The sequence below is a fragment of the Camarhynchus parvulus genome, chromosome 8, assembly GCF_901933205.1.
Source record: "Camarhynchus parvulus chromosome 8, STF_HiC, whole genome shotgun sequence".
Lineage (NCBI taxonomy): Eukaryota > Metazoa > Chordata > Aves > Passeriformes > Thraupidae > Camarhynchus > Camarhynchus parvulus.
This window is the reverse complement of record NC_044578.1, coordinates 23,798,188-23,815,639: the sequence shown is the minus strand read 5'-3', so window position 1 is coordinate 23,815,639 and position 17,452 is coordinate 23,798,188. Positions and strand designations below refer to the sequence as shown.

The window sequence follows — 17,452 nt, the reverse complement described above, 5'->3', positions numbered from 1 at the left end:
TAACAGGACTAATCTACTCCTGATGATGCAAAACATCCTATGCTCCTGTCAGGCCAAACAGAAGTTGCTGCCTCTTCTACTCTCTTCAATTCCAGATTGCTTTGGTGGAGTGTTATTCTCTTCTCTAATTTCAAAAAGGAAGAACCCACAGAAGGGTTCTTGAATCAGTGATATAGCAATGTTTTCTTCAAAAATGCAGTGCTTACAGTTCTTTTCCAAAGATCACCTGGAAGCTTAATGGAAGGAGAGAATTTTATGTTCCCTAGTGGCATTTTTGAGTTTTTAAGTGGATAGAGTGTTGGCAGATGTTGCTTGCAGGTAACAAACACATTTCAGTGTTAGTAGGATAAAAGCAGTCCTAAAGTCAGTTACCTGGGGCAAAGGATTGTTCTGATTACAGTAAATTAGGCTAAAAAGAAAGTTTAACTGAAGGCCCTTGTGGGAAATACTTTTTATTACTCTTGCAGCTCCTTTTAAGGAGCCAAAGGTATTGAATACCTTTTCCAAGCCAATGCAACTATTCCCAGGTGTTTGAAGGGCAGAAAAAGTGAAACTCAGACTTGTCTCTACAATCTAGGCTCTTTTCCTCTGCCAGACAGGCAGAAGCTGTTGTAATCTGTCAGGGACCACCAGCTGAATGAGTGTTTGTAGCTCAGGCCTCTGGGAATTACTTTTCCTATCCAGCAGTTGTCTCTGCTGTTTACCAGGTAGGGTCAGTCCTGCCCTAATCGGCTGCCAGAACATTACTGCAGGTTTGAGTCTGGAGCTTGGGACATCTTTTCCTCTTTGCATGGATCCACATGGCCAGGAAGCTTTCTGGGAGTTGAAGCTGTTCAGAGGCTTCAATTTGGGTAACCAGTGGTGGCCCAGGGAGCAGCAGGATTTCTTTAGTCAGGGACTGTTCATTTTCAATGCATCTCAAGAAACCCTACACTGGGCATACTCAAGCATTGCTTCTTAACTCAAGGTGCATCCTCTGGTTAAAAGTTGTGGTGAATGTAGAGAGAAAACAAGGAAAGGAACAAAATTTGATCTCTCTAAACAATGGACCTCAGCTGAAGACGTTCATTACAGTTGCTCTCTGCTGCCCTTGACTGAAGCTGCCTAATAGTTAAATGCACCCAAAGTTGCTGGGCTTAACCTAAGTGCTGTGAAAATCCTTCATCCCCTTCCTCAGGCTGCAGGATCTGGTTGGAACAGCATCACCTGTGACAGGTCAGTGGAAGAGCTGATACCTTCTGTGTGCCCCTTTTTCTCACTCGAGGCTCAGGAGCTGAGCTGCTCTCAGGGGACTGTAACAGCCACCACTGGTGGAGCTGAGCTGCACCTGCACAGCCCCAGGCGTGGCAGCATGAACAAAAACACTGCCCAAATGGGGTCCTTCATCAACCAGAAGAGGAAGCAGCACTGCAATTCCCAACAGGTTGTTGATAACATTTTTGCTTTTATTGTCAATTTGAGCATTTCAGTGGGACTTTAGTTGGATAGGAGATACTTTAGTTGGATATTAGGCTTACCCGTACGTAACACACATTATGTACTTACAAAAGAACATGGCTTTAAAAGGGGGAAGAATAATGGCATTTTGAAAATAAAATAGTTTATAGCACTAAAGAGTCACAGTGCAATCAATGGTTTAATCAAACAACTACATTATATATATAATATTTAAAGAACATAAATATTCAGGAAATTCACTACAACATGAAAATAAAAGCTTCACGTTCTCTCACGCTTTTTAAAAGAACTGGAGACAAAGTGACAGCTCCTAGACAGACTGCTCAGCTTCACAACACCTCTCTTGCTTAAGGGACTGTCCCTCCCCTCAGCTCCCCCCAGGAGGAATGCTGGCACTAATCTAGAAGTTCTCCCCAGTAACTTTAAAGCATTTAGCACAGCCACTCCCCCACCCCCCATTATATTCCGTGGACATGCACTACAGTCTATACAGCAACGCTTCACAAAGTCAGCAAAAACAGGTCCCTAATAGCTGCCCCTCTGTGCTCTGGGGCCTGAACTCTTCCATTTCATGTCACAAAAGCCCAAGGCTCTCCAGTCAGAGAAAATAATTAAGTTACTCAAAGAAGCCTGTGCAGTTTCCACAGCGGAATAAAGCCGATCTGAACAGCAGCCAGCAGGGACACTATTTACAAGTGCTAGGAAAGCCCAGAGCCAGGGAAGGGCAAGTCCTTCCCAGGAGAATCCCCGAGCAGCAGAATACTTTTGTATCACATGCCAAAGCCAATGGGAGTCCAGGCAGGACAGAGGAGTGTAAACCACACCATGTGGAGTAAAGCCTGGTGCTTCCCATCTACCACCAACTCTTTTTGCTTCGAGCCTCAGGCGCAAACAGGGGAGGGTTCATCAGCAAGTCTTAGAGCAAAGGGAGCCTCGTGGTGACAGCTTCCCTTCAGACAGGACATGAAACAGGTCAGGCTGCCCCCTGAGAGCCACAGCAAGGTCCAGAACCAGGGTACAGGGGCTGTACATGCAAATGACCAGCAGCTACCGGGCCTTACAGCACAGCCCCCTGCCATGTTGGGAAACTTGAGCCTAAAAGTAAGACACTAAATGGTAAACTTTGTCAAGTACTGAAATTGTCTTCCAAAGTGCTAAGCCATGTTTGTTAAAGCTATGGCAAAATAACAAAAGTAGAATCTTGGAGCAGCTTAAAATTGAAGTCTTCCCTACTCACAATGACACTGGGGAAGGTCCCTGCTGGGGTGGCACAATTCCCCAAAGCAAAGTATTTTGATGGCCATGTGCTGGAATTTGGGGAATTTGCTTCAACAAAAAAGTTTTCTGGACCGTTCTTTACAGCAAATTCACAACAGAGATCCTACTCTGGGGAACAGAGCAGGGCTATGAAACATCCAGATTTCATTCAGTTCAGCTGTGAAGACAGGGCAACATTGCAGGAGGGGCCAGGCAGGAATCAAGACTGGCATGTCCTGCATGGGGAAGAGTTATGGGTTTGGAAATAGCCATTAAAAACAAAACCAAATCAATTTGATGAACCACTTTGCACTGAAGTATTAAATTAAGCCCAGTAAACAGCAAGGATTTGAAGTGTCAGTTTTCACACTGCAGCTCTCTTTGGAATCCTAGGATGGTTGGACTTGAAAGGAAACTTAAAACACCATCTCAGTCAAAGCCCCTGCCAGGGGCAGCAATACCTCTCACAAGAGGCAAAATTCACCTTTGTTCACAAGAAAATGTCTTAATGAACCTTTCCTAGGGAATCAGATTACCTCTAGCTGCAAGACTATCCCAAACCCATTCTCTGCCAATCAATTCTTCAGATGGATAACAATCACCAAATTCCAACATTTAACACATTCCTTGGCATATGCTACTATTGAACAGACTTCCTTAGCCACCCAACACTCCACACTTCACAGAGGCTACTATAACTGTGTCTGATAGAGCAGAAATCCAGATTTACCTGGACAAAACGAAGCCATTCCAAACTGGAACACTGGATCAGATATCATGCATTAGGAACAAAAAAGCATCTCAAACACTGCAATGCACTGGAGGTCATTTCGTCTCCTAGGGAAAAATCAAAAACCCAACCCAAAGACTAAATTAAATACAGCCCAGAATACTGTCTAGTCATATTACTGAGTATAGTTAGAGTGCCTGAAGGCACCACGTGTGTTGTCCATGAAGATACTGGTGGTGCCTTATTTTAATATTAAAGAAGTTGTAGCTATAAAAAGAGTTAGTTCCATCCCAGTTTCCCAGCACTTATTTGTGCTCCTTGGTGGGGGCATAGTACAGTTCCATGGGTTTGTTCACTTTCCAGTACTTCTCACTGACCAGTTCCAGGGAAAAGGACCCATTTAGCACCTAGAAGAGAACAGCAAAACAAGAATAAATTAGGTAATCTGGTGTTGTGCTGTGAAACAGGCTACTTAAATCAATGCTTAAATGTATTGACTTGAAGGAGTCACCAGTAATGTGGCACAAGTTGTGGGGGGATAGAATGTAAGAAAATAAAGATAGTGCAGAAGGTAATCTCACCCCTGAGGAGTTGCAGCTGCACTAATTACCAAAGATTAGGAACAGGTCTGCCCTTCACAGGCTACAGCTGTGTCCAATAAGGATGGGTGCTATAAAAGAGTCAGTTAGCTGGGTGAGAAGGGAGTTGTTGGAGTTTGTTGGCTGTGCTGTGAGGAAGAAGGATTTAGTGCTGCAAGGAGCTGCCTGTGAAAAATCACTGAGAAGGTATGGGAGCTTCACAATAAGATGACAACAAGTTACAAGCTAAAAAACACAAAGATTCTCAAGTGCATAAGCCGTGGTTGGTGCCACTGCTGCATTTTCACCAATTAATTTCTATGTCTCCTTTTCTACCAACCAAGTTTTTCCCAAAAAGCAATTGCTGTGCTGCTCCATAAGCTGGTGCCATGAATTTCCCCTGAGCCCAGCAGTGTGTTTTGAGCAGGGGTGCAGCAGGGCTTGGTGCTTACAGTGAACTGGCCGGCGGCGGTGGCGATGTAGATGGTGTACTGCTTCTCACTGGCCGTGTCCAGGTTCATCTGGTTGGACTCTCCTTTGCTCCTCAGCTCCTCCAAGGCCAGCCTCACTGCCAGGTACTTGGACAGGTGATCAACCGTGGCATTGCCCGAGGTCTTGATGTACCTGTGACAGCAGCCAAGCAGAATTTCCACGGATCGTCAATAATGACTGAGCAGCAGCTGTGGGAAAAGCCATCTGGAACGCCCCAAATATTAAAGGTCAGCTGTGAAAAGGCCTTTAGAGACAATTCCCAGCTGAAGATTTGCATAGATTTACACACATCACAGAGAGATGTCTCATCAGCAGTCAAAGCCAAGAAAAGACCTGAGGAAACACCATAAAACTACTCTCTGCTGTGAGCCAAAACTTGCAATCTGTACTTGGACTGGATTATGAACAAAAAAAGTCAGGAAAAGCTGCCAGCCTGCAAATCCTGCTGACACAAAGCTGCTCTGGAAACTGCTGACACTTATACAAGGTTTGTTTATTCCCAAAGAATCTTAGAGCAAATAGAAAGAGGCTGATATAACACAATCATCCCACTACTGAACTGCAATGCTAGAAAACCTTAAAAACATCTTTATTTGTGATCAAAGGCTTAAAACAGCTTGTGACTGTATTTTTTATAAAAGTTGAGCAGTACCATCTAGCTGACTTGGAACAGAAAGAAGGGGAGAGTGCTTATTTGCATCTGGTCCTGGCACAGGGTGCCCAGAGAAGCTGTGGGTGCCTCTGGATCTCTGGAAGTATCCAAGGATGGGGCTTGGAGGAAGCTGGGATAGTGGAAGGTGTCCCTGCCCGTGGCAGGGGGTGGCACTGGATGGGCTTTAAGGTCCCTGCCACTTCATCCTGTGATACAGTTAAACAGGATGTGATATGACTGAAGTAAATTGATGTTCAGAAGCCCCAAGAAGTGATGGAAAACCAAATCACTAGGAAATTGCAGCAGAATTCCTGGAGATGGCAAGGGGCCACTGACCTTGTCTGTGCACTGTCATCGTTCTCCATGAGGGTGGGGTGAGGCCTGAACACCAGCTCGATCTCACTGGCCCCGTCCATCACGGGATCTATGGCCACAGTGGTGTTGTTGTTGTCCAGCTCCAGCCCAGAGTCATCTGAGGTTTTGGTTCTCTTGTTGCTGGGCCCAGCCTCCTGGTTGCTGTGTGTGGAGGCGTTGCTGCAGTGGGAGCTGTCGCCGTTGTCCTCGGCCCCGCTGCCATTCTCAATCTGCTGCTTCTTGCCCCGCTGCAACCTGGCCACAAACAGGCAGAGATACAGCCTGACCCATCCAGAATCCAGCCGGGTCACAACACACCTCCTGCCCAAGTGAGGCATGTGCACAGGCAAGCACTGAACATTTCAGAGCCATTTAAAGTTTAAAAACTTACTAATATTAATTCTTTAGTAGAGAAAGATACTCACAGACAGAACTATTCATTTTTTTATGTCCCTTAAACACCTTTTAGCTATGTTTTAAGACTGTTTTAACTTCACACAGTTGTTTTTCAGGCAGTTGCAGACCATTATTTTCATGCAAGCATGGATTAGAGTTATTACACATTATTAGAATTAACACATCCACATGTGATTAGAATTATTAAATCACACCATGCTTTATCATGCAAACTTTGGGGCCTCTCTCCCAGCTGGCTCTCTTAGGTTTAAATGCACATCTGGAATTTCACCATGGTGTAAACACCACATATTCCAGCCTGTGAATTAAGTCACAACTAAGCCCCAAGTCCTGGTATTCTGTGCATTTACTGGCATGTAAGGGCAGCGTTTTGGTACAGGATTCATGGTGTTATGATTTCTTATCTAAGACATGACAGCCATAATTGGGTAAAGCTAAGCTGAAGTTTCTGTCAGGCTGCCACAGAAGTCACAGGGAGTGATACAGAGATTTCTGATAGTAGACAAAAGGTTAAAAATCCTTTTGCCAAAGGTTAAAAACTCTTTTGGCAGATATCAGAGGAGAAGAGAAAATTCTCAAGCTCCACAGGGCATGAGGACAGGCATTGTATTTTTAGCCTAAAGACAAACAAGGTGATTATATACCTGTTCATAGCCTGAATCTTTAATCCCTCCTCGATGCTGTGACTCAGGGCTTGCTGGTTGTTGTGCTTGCTGATCCTGGCCAGCACCCTCTCCTGGTGAGCCTCGTACTCATCCCGGCTCGGGTAAATCTTACTGATGAGAGCGTCAAAATTGGGGTCTGGCCGCAGGGATCTTTTGGAAACGAGCTTTTTGCGACATGTGGGACATTCTTTATTCCTGGACATGTGCAGGAAGGAAGCAAACAATGCTTAACTCTCCAGCAGTAACAAAACTCTGCCCTGTTGCTTCCATTCTTGGTCAAGGTGCTCGCTAAGATTCAGTATTTACAGTAAATCTGGAAAGGGGCTTCTGTCTCTTGACACATTAGGTAGTTACAGATATTTAAACAAAGATCCCAAACAGATCTCTCCCTGCTGCTCTTTTATTTTAAAGTATGTTTGAGCAAACTATTTAGACTGAAGAGATCAGAAGTCCCAAGTTCCCTTCTCTTCATTTTCTGGATGAATTTTTACCTAGAAAAAATGGATGTCTAATGGAAATTATACAGAGGCATAGTCTTAGGAGGAAATCCTTCCCTGTGAGGGTGGGCAGGCCCTGGCACAGGGTGCCCAGAGAAGCTGTGGCTGCTCCTGGATCCCTGGCAGTGTCCAAGGCCCAGCTGGATAGGGCTTGGAGCAACCTGGGACAGTGGAAGGTGTCCCTGACCATGGCAGGGGTGGCACTGGATGGGTTTTAAGGTTCCTTCCAAGACAAACTATCCTGGGATTCTATGATTCCATGATTTCTAACATTCACAGGATGTGTAATTTGAAACAGCTGAAGGCCACATAATTTGAAATGTATTATTAGGAAAAGAAAGAATAAGGGAAATGAACCCCATTTTTGTCAGTAATGTGTATTTTTGTTTCACTGTTACTGGATCTAAGGGACAAAAAGAATATAAAAAAGGACTTCAACTCCTTGCAAGACACAGAATTATGAAATGATTTTTCATGAGGAAGCAATTTGACCCGTCTTCCAGAGATGGCTGAACATGGAAAAACAGGATTTGAAAAGTGTGCTGCACATTCAGAAACTCCCAGTGCACAGTGACTGTCCCACATCAACCTCACCAAGGACACTTCCACCTCAAGTGCAATGGACTGTCCGAGCCTTCTTTCCTCCACAGTGTTCATCTCTGCTCCTGGCAGCATCCCCTTCTTGTCCTCTGGCAGTGTCCCATCCCTCTTCCCAGCAGTGTCCCATCCTTGGCAGTGTCCCCTCCCTGTGCCTTGGCAGTGTCCCATTCCCATGCCCTGGCAGCGTCATCCCCACCGCATCCTGGCAGTGACCCCTCCCTGGCACTGTCCTCTCCCTGTTCATTGGCAGTGTCCCATTCCCATGGCCTGGCAGTGTCCCTGGCAGTGTCCCTCCCCCATGGCCTGGCAGTGCCCCTGGCAGCGCTCACGTACCCGCTCCTGAGGGCAGTGATGATGCAGTCGGCGCAGAAGCGATGCAGACACTCCTTGGTGGTCATGGTGTTCTTGAGCATGTCCAGGCAGATGGGACACATGAGCTCACTGTGCAGGCTCCTGGGGGACACCACGATCTCCAGGCCATCTGTGATGGCTTCCTGGCAGCAAAGAAGGGAAAGGTTCTTTCCTGGGATTGAGTCCCTTCCTCATGGAGACAGCGTGTTTTACCCAAGGGAACACAGCAAAGAGACACGATACACAAACATATCAAGCACACAAAACCCCAGTGCTGCCAGCCCTGCAACACACAATAAACGTAAGGAGCTGCTGGAGAGGGTCCAGGGCAGGCCAGGAAGCTGATGAGGAGTCTGGAGCATCTCTGTGATGAGGAGAGACTGTGGGAGTTGGGCCTGGTCAGTCTGGAGGAGAGAGGACTGAGAGGGGAATCTCATCTATCTTATATATATATATATATATATGTCTCCAAGGGGTGCCAGAGAACAGTGCCAGACTGTTCAGGGCTGCCAGTGGGTCAAGCTCTGATGTTTGTGAGGATGTAAAGGATGAGGAGCAATGACCATTAACCAAAACACAACAAGCTCCACCTGAACACAAGAAAGAACTTCTTTCCTTGGAAGGTGCAGAGCCCTGGAACAGCTGCCCGGGGAGTGGAGTCCCCCTCTCTGGAGACATCCCAAACCCCCCTGGATGTGCCCCTGTGTCACCTGCTCTGGTGACCCTGCCTGGGCAGGGGGCTGGGCTGGGTGATCTCCAGAGGTGCCTCCCAAGCCCAGCAGTGCCACAGCTCTGTGATTACCTGGGGTGTTCTCTGCAGCTCGTACAGACTGAGCTCCCAGGTCTTGCTCAGAGGCTGCGTCCCGTTGGTCTGCACGGCCTGAGACATGGCTGGGGAAAGAAGGGACAGGGGCTGAGCACTCAGGGAACCAGTCCCCCCACGTACCAGGCTCTGCTGTGTCACACAAGGATAATCCCCTGCTTGTACCACTCAGGAGAACTGGGGGAGCTGCTCAGCCGTGAACACTTGGCAAAAACCAATTCAGTTGTTAAACAAAAGTGACACAGAACTGAAGGCCAGAGAACATGGGCCAGAAATGCCACCTGATGCAGAAAATATTCCTCAAACATCCACTTCCAAACATGCACATGGGTCAAGCAGGGTCTGCTTCCTACACTGAGGGGAGGGACATAGTGAGACAGGACACAGCACACCAGCCAAATGTGCTCACTGGAGCACACCATGAGGGCTTTTCCTTCTACAAAACACATCCCATGGGCTTTCCCAGCAAAAGTTTGAAGGATACTTTCTCTTGAAAGATCAAGAGAAACCCAGTCACTGCATAATTTAAATAATAATAATAATAATAATTTTAAAAACCCACAGAAATTGCACAGCTCCTCCATCAAAATTTTACTATTATTGCCTGAGATGAGGCAGTATTACCACACAGAGTCACTGCAGATGTGGAAAAAGTCTGGTCAAAGTGATAGAAGAAAATTATGTTCCTAAACAGAAAATACTATTATGCTGGGAGAGAGGAGGCATTGCTTCCCATGACTCCAAAAATGCCTGCCTTGAGCAGGAAAACTTATCCCAGACAGTGGTATGTTTAAAAAAATAATTTTAACTATGTAAGTGGCAAGACTGCAGTTGCAGACCTTTTTTCTAGGTGGAAGAAGTAGAAGTGCTTTTATTCCTTCTTTAAATCTGGGTCTCCAGATCCTTCAATTCAGCAGCCAAATGTATTTTCTATTGGCATCTACCACATACATTATAATCTATTTTCCAACTCATAAAGTTCTCTATGAAAAGTCCCAAACTCTCTGGAGAACAAGGTTACTATATAAGCTTTAATTAATTGTAAAGGGAAAAGCAAGATAAGCTATGCAGAGTATTAGATCTACTTTCATCCAGGCATGGAAATCAGAGTTTTCTCACTTGGTATTTTCCTTCTTTTTGAGGAAGGAGGGGAAAAGAAGCCTGACATAAAATAGCCACATGCACTAGTATGTCTATTAATTAGAATCACAGAATCCTGGAATACTTTGGGTTTGAAGGAAGCTTTAAGACCATCCAGTTCCAACCCCTGCTATGGGCAGGGACACCTCCCACTATCCCAGGCTGCTCCAAGCCCTGTCCAACCTGGCCTCGGACATGCCCAGGGATGGGGCAGCCACAGCTTCTCTGGGTAATCTGTGCCACGGCCTCCCCACCCTCACAGGCAGAAATTTCTTCCCAATATCCCATCTAGCCCTGCCCTGTGGCAGACCAAACCTCTCTCTCTCAGAGGCACCAACAAGCAGTAGTTGTTTGGATTAAAACTGTGGCCAGAGGGCCATTCTTGTCAATCATTCAGAAAACCACCCTAATCAATATTATATGGACCCCTGCAACCCTTCAGACTGACTCAGTCTTCAGGCACAGCAAAAACCCTGAGCACAAACTCCATAATTACAGGGTACACACATCTGTCACTGTCAAAGCCAGAGATGATTGATAAATCAACGTATTACGCTTCAACAAACGTGAAGAAAACCAGTTGGGATTTAAAAATTTAAGAATATAAGCCTCGTTCCTGAAGCACTGGAAAAGAGGCAGTTACAGGAAAATATGAGTAAGGAACACCCTGTCTGGAAGGCCCTTGGATCTCCTGTCTGCTCACTGGCTGGGAATTCATGCTGGGATGTCCTTCTTCCAAATGTGCTTGCACAAAAAACTCCAGCAGACTCATATCCACACTTGTTACACACCATATCCACTTCACAACCTCTTACACTGAAATATACCTCATTATTTACTCCAACGTAGTCATGACTGAAGTAGTGTGGGCATTTGGATATCCCACTCCTGAAGCTGTCCAGTAAAAATAAAATCCAGCTGACAGCACTTAGAGCAGACCAGTCAGATCTGTGGGCAGCCAAAGGAGGAGCTCAGCACCACCATTTCTCTGCTCCTGCCCTTCCCAGGTTATTTTTCACAGGTTTCCACCCTCAGATCCACCAGTAACAGCTCCTTAGTCCTATTGCTGAAAATGTGTCAGGTCTGAATATGTAACATTTGTTGAGCTCTATACCAGCACTAACCTTGATGGTGGTCCTGCTTCAAACAGGGAGCAGGGGATGCCATCAGGGATCCCTCACAACCCTGGATTATGCTCCAAAATGCTTTGCAGGGCCTGTTTTAGCCCAGAGAAAGGCTAGAGAGCATCTGCAGTGTGGCTGTGTCAGCACACCTTGAGATCAGAGAAAGGCTGGAATGGTACCAAGCAGCTGGAGAGAGAACCCATAAACCCAGCTCAGGTGTGACCATAACCACACCACCCCCATTCAACTTTCTGTGATACTTTCATGAAAAAGAAAACACTTATGAGGGAAAAAAATTGCATCAGGCTCTTTAAAAAAAAAGATTACATATATTTTTAGAGAGTATTAAAATCTTAGAAATAACCGATTTCTGTTCCAAGTTGTAAAATGTAAATATTTGGACTTAAAACAGTAAGACAGTTAGACCTCTATTCGGTGTGCCAAATTCAACAGCACCTTCAACCATTTCTGGTTTTTCTTCCTCAGGATTAATTCCTTTAAAAACAGGTATTCATAGTGCAGTTATTTGGAAGTTTAACAGGTTTAGAGCTTTAGGTTTTACTCTCTCTCACACTAAGACTAGTATTGGGAACAGACTGCACATTTTCACACAGTGCTCAACTCAATCACTCATTTCAAATTATTCAATTAAAGCATTCTGAAATGTAAGGTTTTTTCTGGTTTTACTTGTTGGCTTAGAGCTTGATTTGAAAAAAAAATCCACACAATCTGGAAGACACTATTTGAAGGAATTAACCTTCCCTGCACTTCCCTGGCAGTTCAGATAGCTTTACATCCAGCTGTAATCCAGGACAAGGGGTACTAGATTATAATCTTGTATGTTTAGTATTCACTCTGAAGTTATGTGATGACATCTGACTGAAGGAAAAAATAATACTGGCATTTCTGAAACCTTGGAAGCACATGGTCTTTTACAGCTTCTTGGCTGTTATTTACTCTCCTAAGAAAGTTTTGCCTTTGAGGTATGGAATCTTCCAGCTCACAGCCACTCACAATTCCCTGGCCCCAAGAGGGATCAATCCATGGAGTTGGGCAGCATTTCCAATCTGGCTGTCAAGCTGCTGCTCCTGGCCTGGAGACACTGGAGTGTGACCTCACACAAACCATCTGCTGTGCATCTGGACACCTCTGGAAGGGCTCCACGAATCCCATGCTGACAGAAGCGTCCAAAGGGAGATAATCCTCCTGGTTTAGATGTCAAGGGCAACAGGGGAAAATAAAGTACCAAATTAAACTGTTGATCAAACTCCAGGCAGTTTTATGAGTGGTGGGAATAGCCATGTACTTCTGGACATGACACAAAGATGTGACTGATTTTACATTGGTGCTTCTCTGTATATTAGTAGCAGCATTGAAGCACCCTGAGCCCAGGTACATCCCTCCTGTGGAGCTGAGCTCAAATTTCAGTTTATTCTAACAAGGTCTGTACTCTGTATGCATCTGGCCTCTTCACACCACCTCCCAGATCACTCCATTCCTGTCAATAACCTTCAGTCCTCAGTGTCAGCTCCTCATTCCCAGTTCTGTACCCTCCTCTCTGAGACATCTCCTCAGCTAGAAAAACCAGAATACATAAAAATACCATGACATTTCCAGGGAACTATCTATATCATCAGTTGCCTCCAAGGTGTCCAGAATTCACCTGCTCAAACTCATCACATGTCAAACCCAAGCTATTCCTAAATTATGAAGCTTAGATCTTTTTTTTTAATCTTGAAGGATTAATTTGAAAACTTTTCAGGTTTCACACACACACACGCACAAAAGCAAACACTGCCCACTGTTCTAATGCATCAGGCAGTAAGATTATTTTAATGATTAGAGCTCAAATCCTGGAACTCAGCCTTTCACATCACCTATATCTTGTCCAAAGTAGTATGAAAATATGTTACAACATTCATGCCTTCTGCCAGGAGTAGAAACAAGCCCCAAAACTGTTACAGGAACAGCAGCTTTTCACTGTTCATGTGGGTCAACAGATCAGGCAAACACTTGACCTCAAATGTGCCAAAGACCTTAGCCAAGAATTCATTAAAAAAAAAAGGAAAACAGCCAATACCAAGTTATAATTTAGCCCTGTGAAGCAACAATCCAACAATATTCAGCAGAACTCTGGGGGAGTGAGTAGAATTGTGATTTTATCTGCTGCTTGTTAAATTTTACGCCAAGTTTTTCATATTATCAAGCATGGTACTGTATAGTACATGTGTGACTACCCAGGTGAGTTTCAAAAAATGAAGCTCTTTATCTCTTAAATTAACTTTGGACTTCAGAATTAATCACCAGCTGGGAAGGAAAAAAAAGCCAAAGTTCCTCTCTAAAATTCATTTCAGTGCTGTATCAGATCAGAACAGGAGGGTAAAGGACTGAAAACTTTTGGGAGCAAACAAAAGTAAAGCTTCAAACTCCAGAAAGTTGAATCCGTCACAGCAACTAAACTGTACAAACAATTCATGATATGTGTTGCCTTAGGATATTTTTAATGAGATTTAGTTTTTAATTTTTCCTTGCCCTGCTCTGCTGGCACATTTTTTGAGGCTAACCACTCTCTTGTTGTGTCCTTGAAGTAACAGCTGCCAAAAGCAAGATCTGAGCACTTCAATCAGTAAGGTGAAGTTTAATTATTTCAGTACCTCTGTCGTGGCCTTTAAATTTTCTGTACACTTTAACAAAAATTCTACGAACATCCATGCACTACAATTCAGAATCTTTTGGATCTTCACAAATGCTGTGACTGGTTCTGCCAGAGGTATGTGCAGGATTCCAGGTTCCTTCCAAGAGCTATGTTAGAAAGCCACAAGGACTGCTCTCCCACTTGGCAGTGAAGCCACAACCAACAGCGACAGAATTTTCTTGATGAGAACAAAAAGACAGCTTGGTTATTAATAAACAGAAAATAAACTCCCCCACAACACTTGAGAGACAAAAAGACTCAAGCAATTTTATGTCTGATTGACTTAATAGCTGCAATAAATATAATAAAAGCAAAACAGTGAATCTGGCAAGCAGGCAGCTCTCACCTAAAGCTGGGCAACAGCAAAGAACAATTTGTGTTTCAAGGACTCCCCCACAAGTAAGACTGTCCATTTTGTGAACAGCACTACAGGAGCAACACTTAATAGAGTTTAAACCAATACTTACACAAAACAGTGCAATGTTATCCCCAAGAGGCAAAGAGTAAAGAATGATTAGGTTTTAATTAGTTAGCAGAACACTACTGCTAACTCCCCGCTGTCTGCAAGAGAGCTCCGGGATCCACAAGTGGGGGGAAAGCAGACAGGAGTAATTCCTAAAATATTTCTCCACTGCAACAAGTCTAAACAGCTCCACAATATCAAATACTGCTCATTCCTTCAAAAATTAAGAATTTTAGGTCAGCTCTGACAGCCAGTTATTCGAATCATCAGAAAACCAAGCAGAAGCAAGCTGAGGCTCAACAGCATCTCTTCACCAATCTCTTTACTCTCTGTCTGCATCATTATTAAACTGCTGACCTATTCAGAAAAAAAATAGGTAAAAGGTATTTGAGGAAAAAAAAAAGTGGAAGGAATTCCTTTACTCCAATGCTTCTTTCTTGCATGTTCCTAGAGCTGGTGCTTTAGTAAGAGGAGATCCAGTGCTCCTAAGAAAAATACAGCTGAGCAGTCACAGACTGGAGTCTCATTTTTAAAGCTCCTTTCCCTTCCTCCATTACATTTTTTTTGTAAGCAAGGGAAAGAGTTAAAAGAAAGATGAAGAAATTCACTTAGCCCAACGTCTACTTCATATATAAGACTGATGGCTTTCCTGCAGCCTGTATTTCTATTCAATGACAGCAGAGCACTGAAAATGCCAGAATTCTGCTCCAATCACCCAAGATACCCAACCAAGTCTTTGTACTCAACCCATTACCACTCATCACTCCTAAAACACAAAGCATCATTGACCAAGGGAAACTCATGCAATTTATTTTGTTGGCACCTGCAAATTATTTCACCTCTAAGACGTGACAGAAAGTGCTTTTCTTGGCAGCTGCAGCAAGGCTGGTGCTTCAAAGCTTTGAAGCCAAAGACCAACAATTCTAGCCACCAAAGAAGTCAGAGAATACCTCCAATGTCTGTGTCCCTCTATTATCATAAATTTGAATGCAGACCACAATGTTATTAAACACTGTGAGTGACAATTCATGGGGGCAGTGAGGTTTAAAGATGCTCTCGATTTGTCCGTCATTGCTGAAAGGCACTGTCACAGAGTCACACCCAGCCACAAATTTGTACCTGACACTGCAGCTCGTGCTGGCCAGCGAAAATTCCTCCCATCTCCAATAAAGCTAATCCTTCCAACAAATATTTTTAATTCAAAATACACTGCTTATCCATATCCGCTGCTGTCACAGCCAGTGCCTCTGTCTTCGCTGACAGCTGAATGTCAGCTCTGAGCTTGACATGATGTATAAGAAAGTCAAATTATCTCATTACACAAGTTTTTAATGGAAACACAGATGAATACAAATCAGAGCACCTCTGCAGGGAACTCCTATGACAAATCGAGTCTTTGTCACTGAATGAATGACACTCGACGAAAGAATTCTCCCCAAGCAATAATAATTTCACCTGCACACCAGTCACAGTTTTTCAAACGCAAGCAATTCCCTTTAATCCTTAAAAGCCCATGTGCAGCGCACAGTTATCACAGAGAGTTACAACCACTTCCAAACAGGGCTGGATTATGAATTATCATACTGGAAATCATCTTTCTCTACTAGCTGTCCTCTGGATTTCTGTAGAATTAGGCACTTGATCCAATTATTTTCCATAGAAAAGGGTCTGAAAAACAAACAGCTTACAAAAATCCCGAGAAGAATATTGCTCAGTGCTCGTTTTATAGACACACGGTGCCATAGGGTTGGTGCAAGGAAGGCGAGCGATCCAGAAGAGCTCCTGCAGAATGCAAAACTTGGCAAGAAGCAAGTGCTAAATTCGTACGGGAAGCAGCGGGAGCGATGTGGAGGGAGGAGACACATCCTCAGCTCCCGGCACAGCGTCCTTCTGCACCTGCTGCCCTGCGGGAAGCGACATTTTCCCGGGAGCAGCCGGGTGGCTCCCAGCCCCAGTTTGCGAGCATCACGCCCCGCCAGCACCGCTCGGCACGGGCTCCGGGACAGACAAAAGACCGGGAAGGCCGAGCTATAAATCACACCCAGGCTCGCGTTGCTCAGGGGGGCGATGCGCAGAGCCACGGGAGCGGCTCGGGGCCGTGTCCGTGAGCTGTCCCCGGCCGGGGATGGCAGCGGCGGTGCCGCGCTCGCCGGCTGCTGCTGCTGCGCTATGCGGCTGCGATGGAGCCGCGCTCTACCTCTGCCTGCAGCTCCCAGGCTGCACACATGCACCTCATATGCATCCCTACGTGCACGCACAGGGAGATAGCTGCGTGCATATAGGTATGTGTGTACAGATAGATACCCGGCGGCTCCGCGCTCGGCAGCTCCACACCGGCCCGGGGGGCGGCTCGGTGCCCCGCGGCCCTGCAGCACGGCCGGGCTGGGAGCAACGGGGGCTCCAGGCTGCCACGGGGCCGCTGGCCACGGCTCCTCCCGGACACCTCGATCCCCGCCCCGCCGGAATAGCCCCGGCAGCCGCCCCGCCGCCTCCCCGCCCGGGGTCAGCCCCCCTCGGACACCGCGCCCAGGCACCTTCGGCTCCGCACCCGTCCCGGTCCCGCAGGGACAGAGAGCCCCGGCCCCGCGCTCACCGCCCGCCGGTGCCGCCTCAGTCCGCGGCCGCCGGTGCCGCCGCAGCCCCCGCAGCACAATATGGCGAGCGGCGGCTCCGCAATGGAGCTCGGGAAATAGAGGGGAGTTACATATTCATGGCCGGGGCTGGGCAGGGGGAGCGCGGACGGGGCCGCCGCGCCCGGGCCGCCCCGCGCCCTCCTCCGCCTCCTTCACGGCCGGGGCGCGGCGGCCGCCGGGGCTGCTCGCTGCTTCCCCCGCCCTGCCCACACCTCCGGCCCCGCCGCCGCCAGCGCTCCATATCCTTTTCCCTTCCCTTCCCTTCCCTTTCCTTTCCCCTTTCCCGGGATGCGGCACCGCGTCCTGCGGGGTTCCCTCCGCACCACTGCCCCTCTCCTTTGACCGCCCTCCCCGGCTGGGGGCGGGCTGAGCTGCGCCCGGAGAGGCTCAGGTCGCACATCTGGAGGAATTCCATCCCGGAAACGGGAATTAGGCATTAGAGAGGGCTGGCTGCCCGGGGGGCGGTGGAGTCACTGTCCCTGGAGGTGTTTAGGGACAGGCTGGCGGTGGCACTTGTCCCACG

At 46.4% G+C, this 17,452-nt stretch overlaps 1 protein-coding gene across 3 annotated transcripts; it reads right to left on the bottom strand.

Moving 5' to 3' along the window:
- Window positions 1-1,424: 1,424 nt before the first annotated feature.
- On the bottom strand, window positions 1,425-17,025 carry RNF2 (ring finger protein 2). 3 transcript variants are annotated; one of them, XM_030953329.1, is made up of 7 exons: window positions 16,890-17,025; window positions 8,854-8,942; window positions 8,034-8,194; window positions 6,583-6,798; window positions 5,504-5,776; window positions 4,476-4,647; window positions 1,425-3,852 (listed from the first exon to the last, which is right to left on the bottom strand). In XM_030953329.1, exons 2-7 carry the CDS (start codon window positions 8,938-8,940, stop codon window positions 3,751-3,753), a joined length of 1,011 nt encoding a protein of 336 aa, XP_030809189.1. In that variant the 5' UTR covers window positions 8,941-8,942; window positions 16,890-17,025; the 3' UTR covers window positions 1,425-3,750. The 3 variants fall into 3 exon arrangements, with proteins under 3 accessions (XP_030809189.1, XP_030809190.1, XP_030809188.1); XM_030953330.1 differs by having other exon boundaries at window positions 16,831-16,940; XM_030953328.1 differs by lacking the exon at window positions 16,890-17,025 and adding an exon at window positions 13,793-13,928.
- Window positions 17,026-17,452: the final 427 nt, after the last annotated feature.

Bases quoted from the DNA above. Each gene is read 5' to 3' on its own strand.
- RNF2 (XM_030953328.1), bottom strand. From the start codon at position 13,850: ATGGATGTTCGTAGAATTTTTGTTAAAGTGTACAGAAAATTTAAAGGC. The intron at 8,195-8,853 runs GTAATCACAGAG...CTTTGCTGCCAG, and splicing joins AGCTGCAGAGAACACCCCAG to GAAGCCATCACAGATGGCCT. The intron at 3,853-4,475 runs GTAAGCACCAAG...GTTCTCTTCTAG, and splicing joins CCGCCGCCGGCCAGTTCACT to GTGCTAAATGGGTCCTTTTC.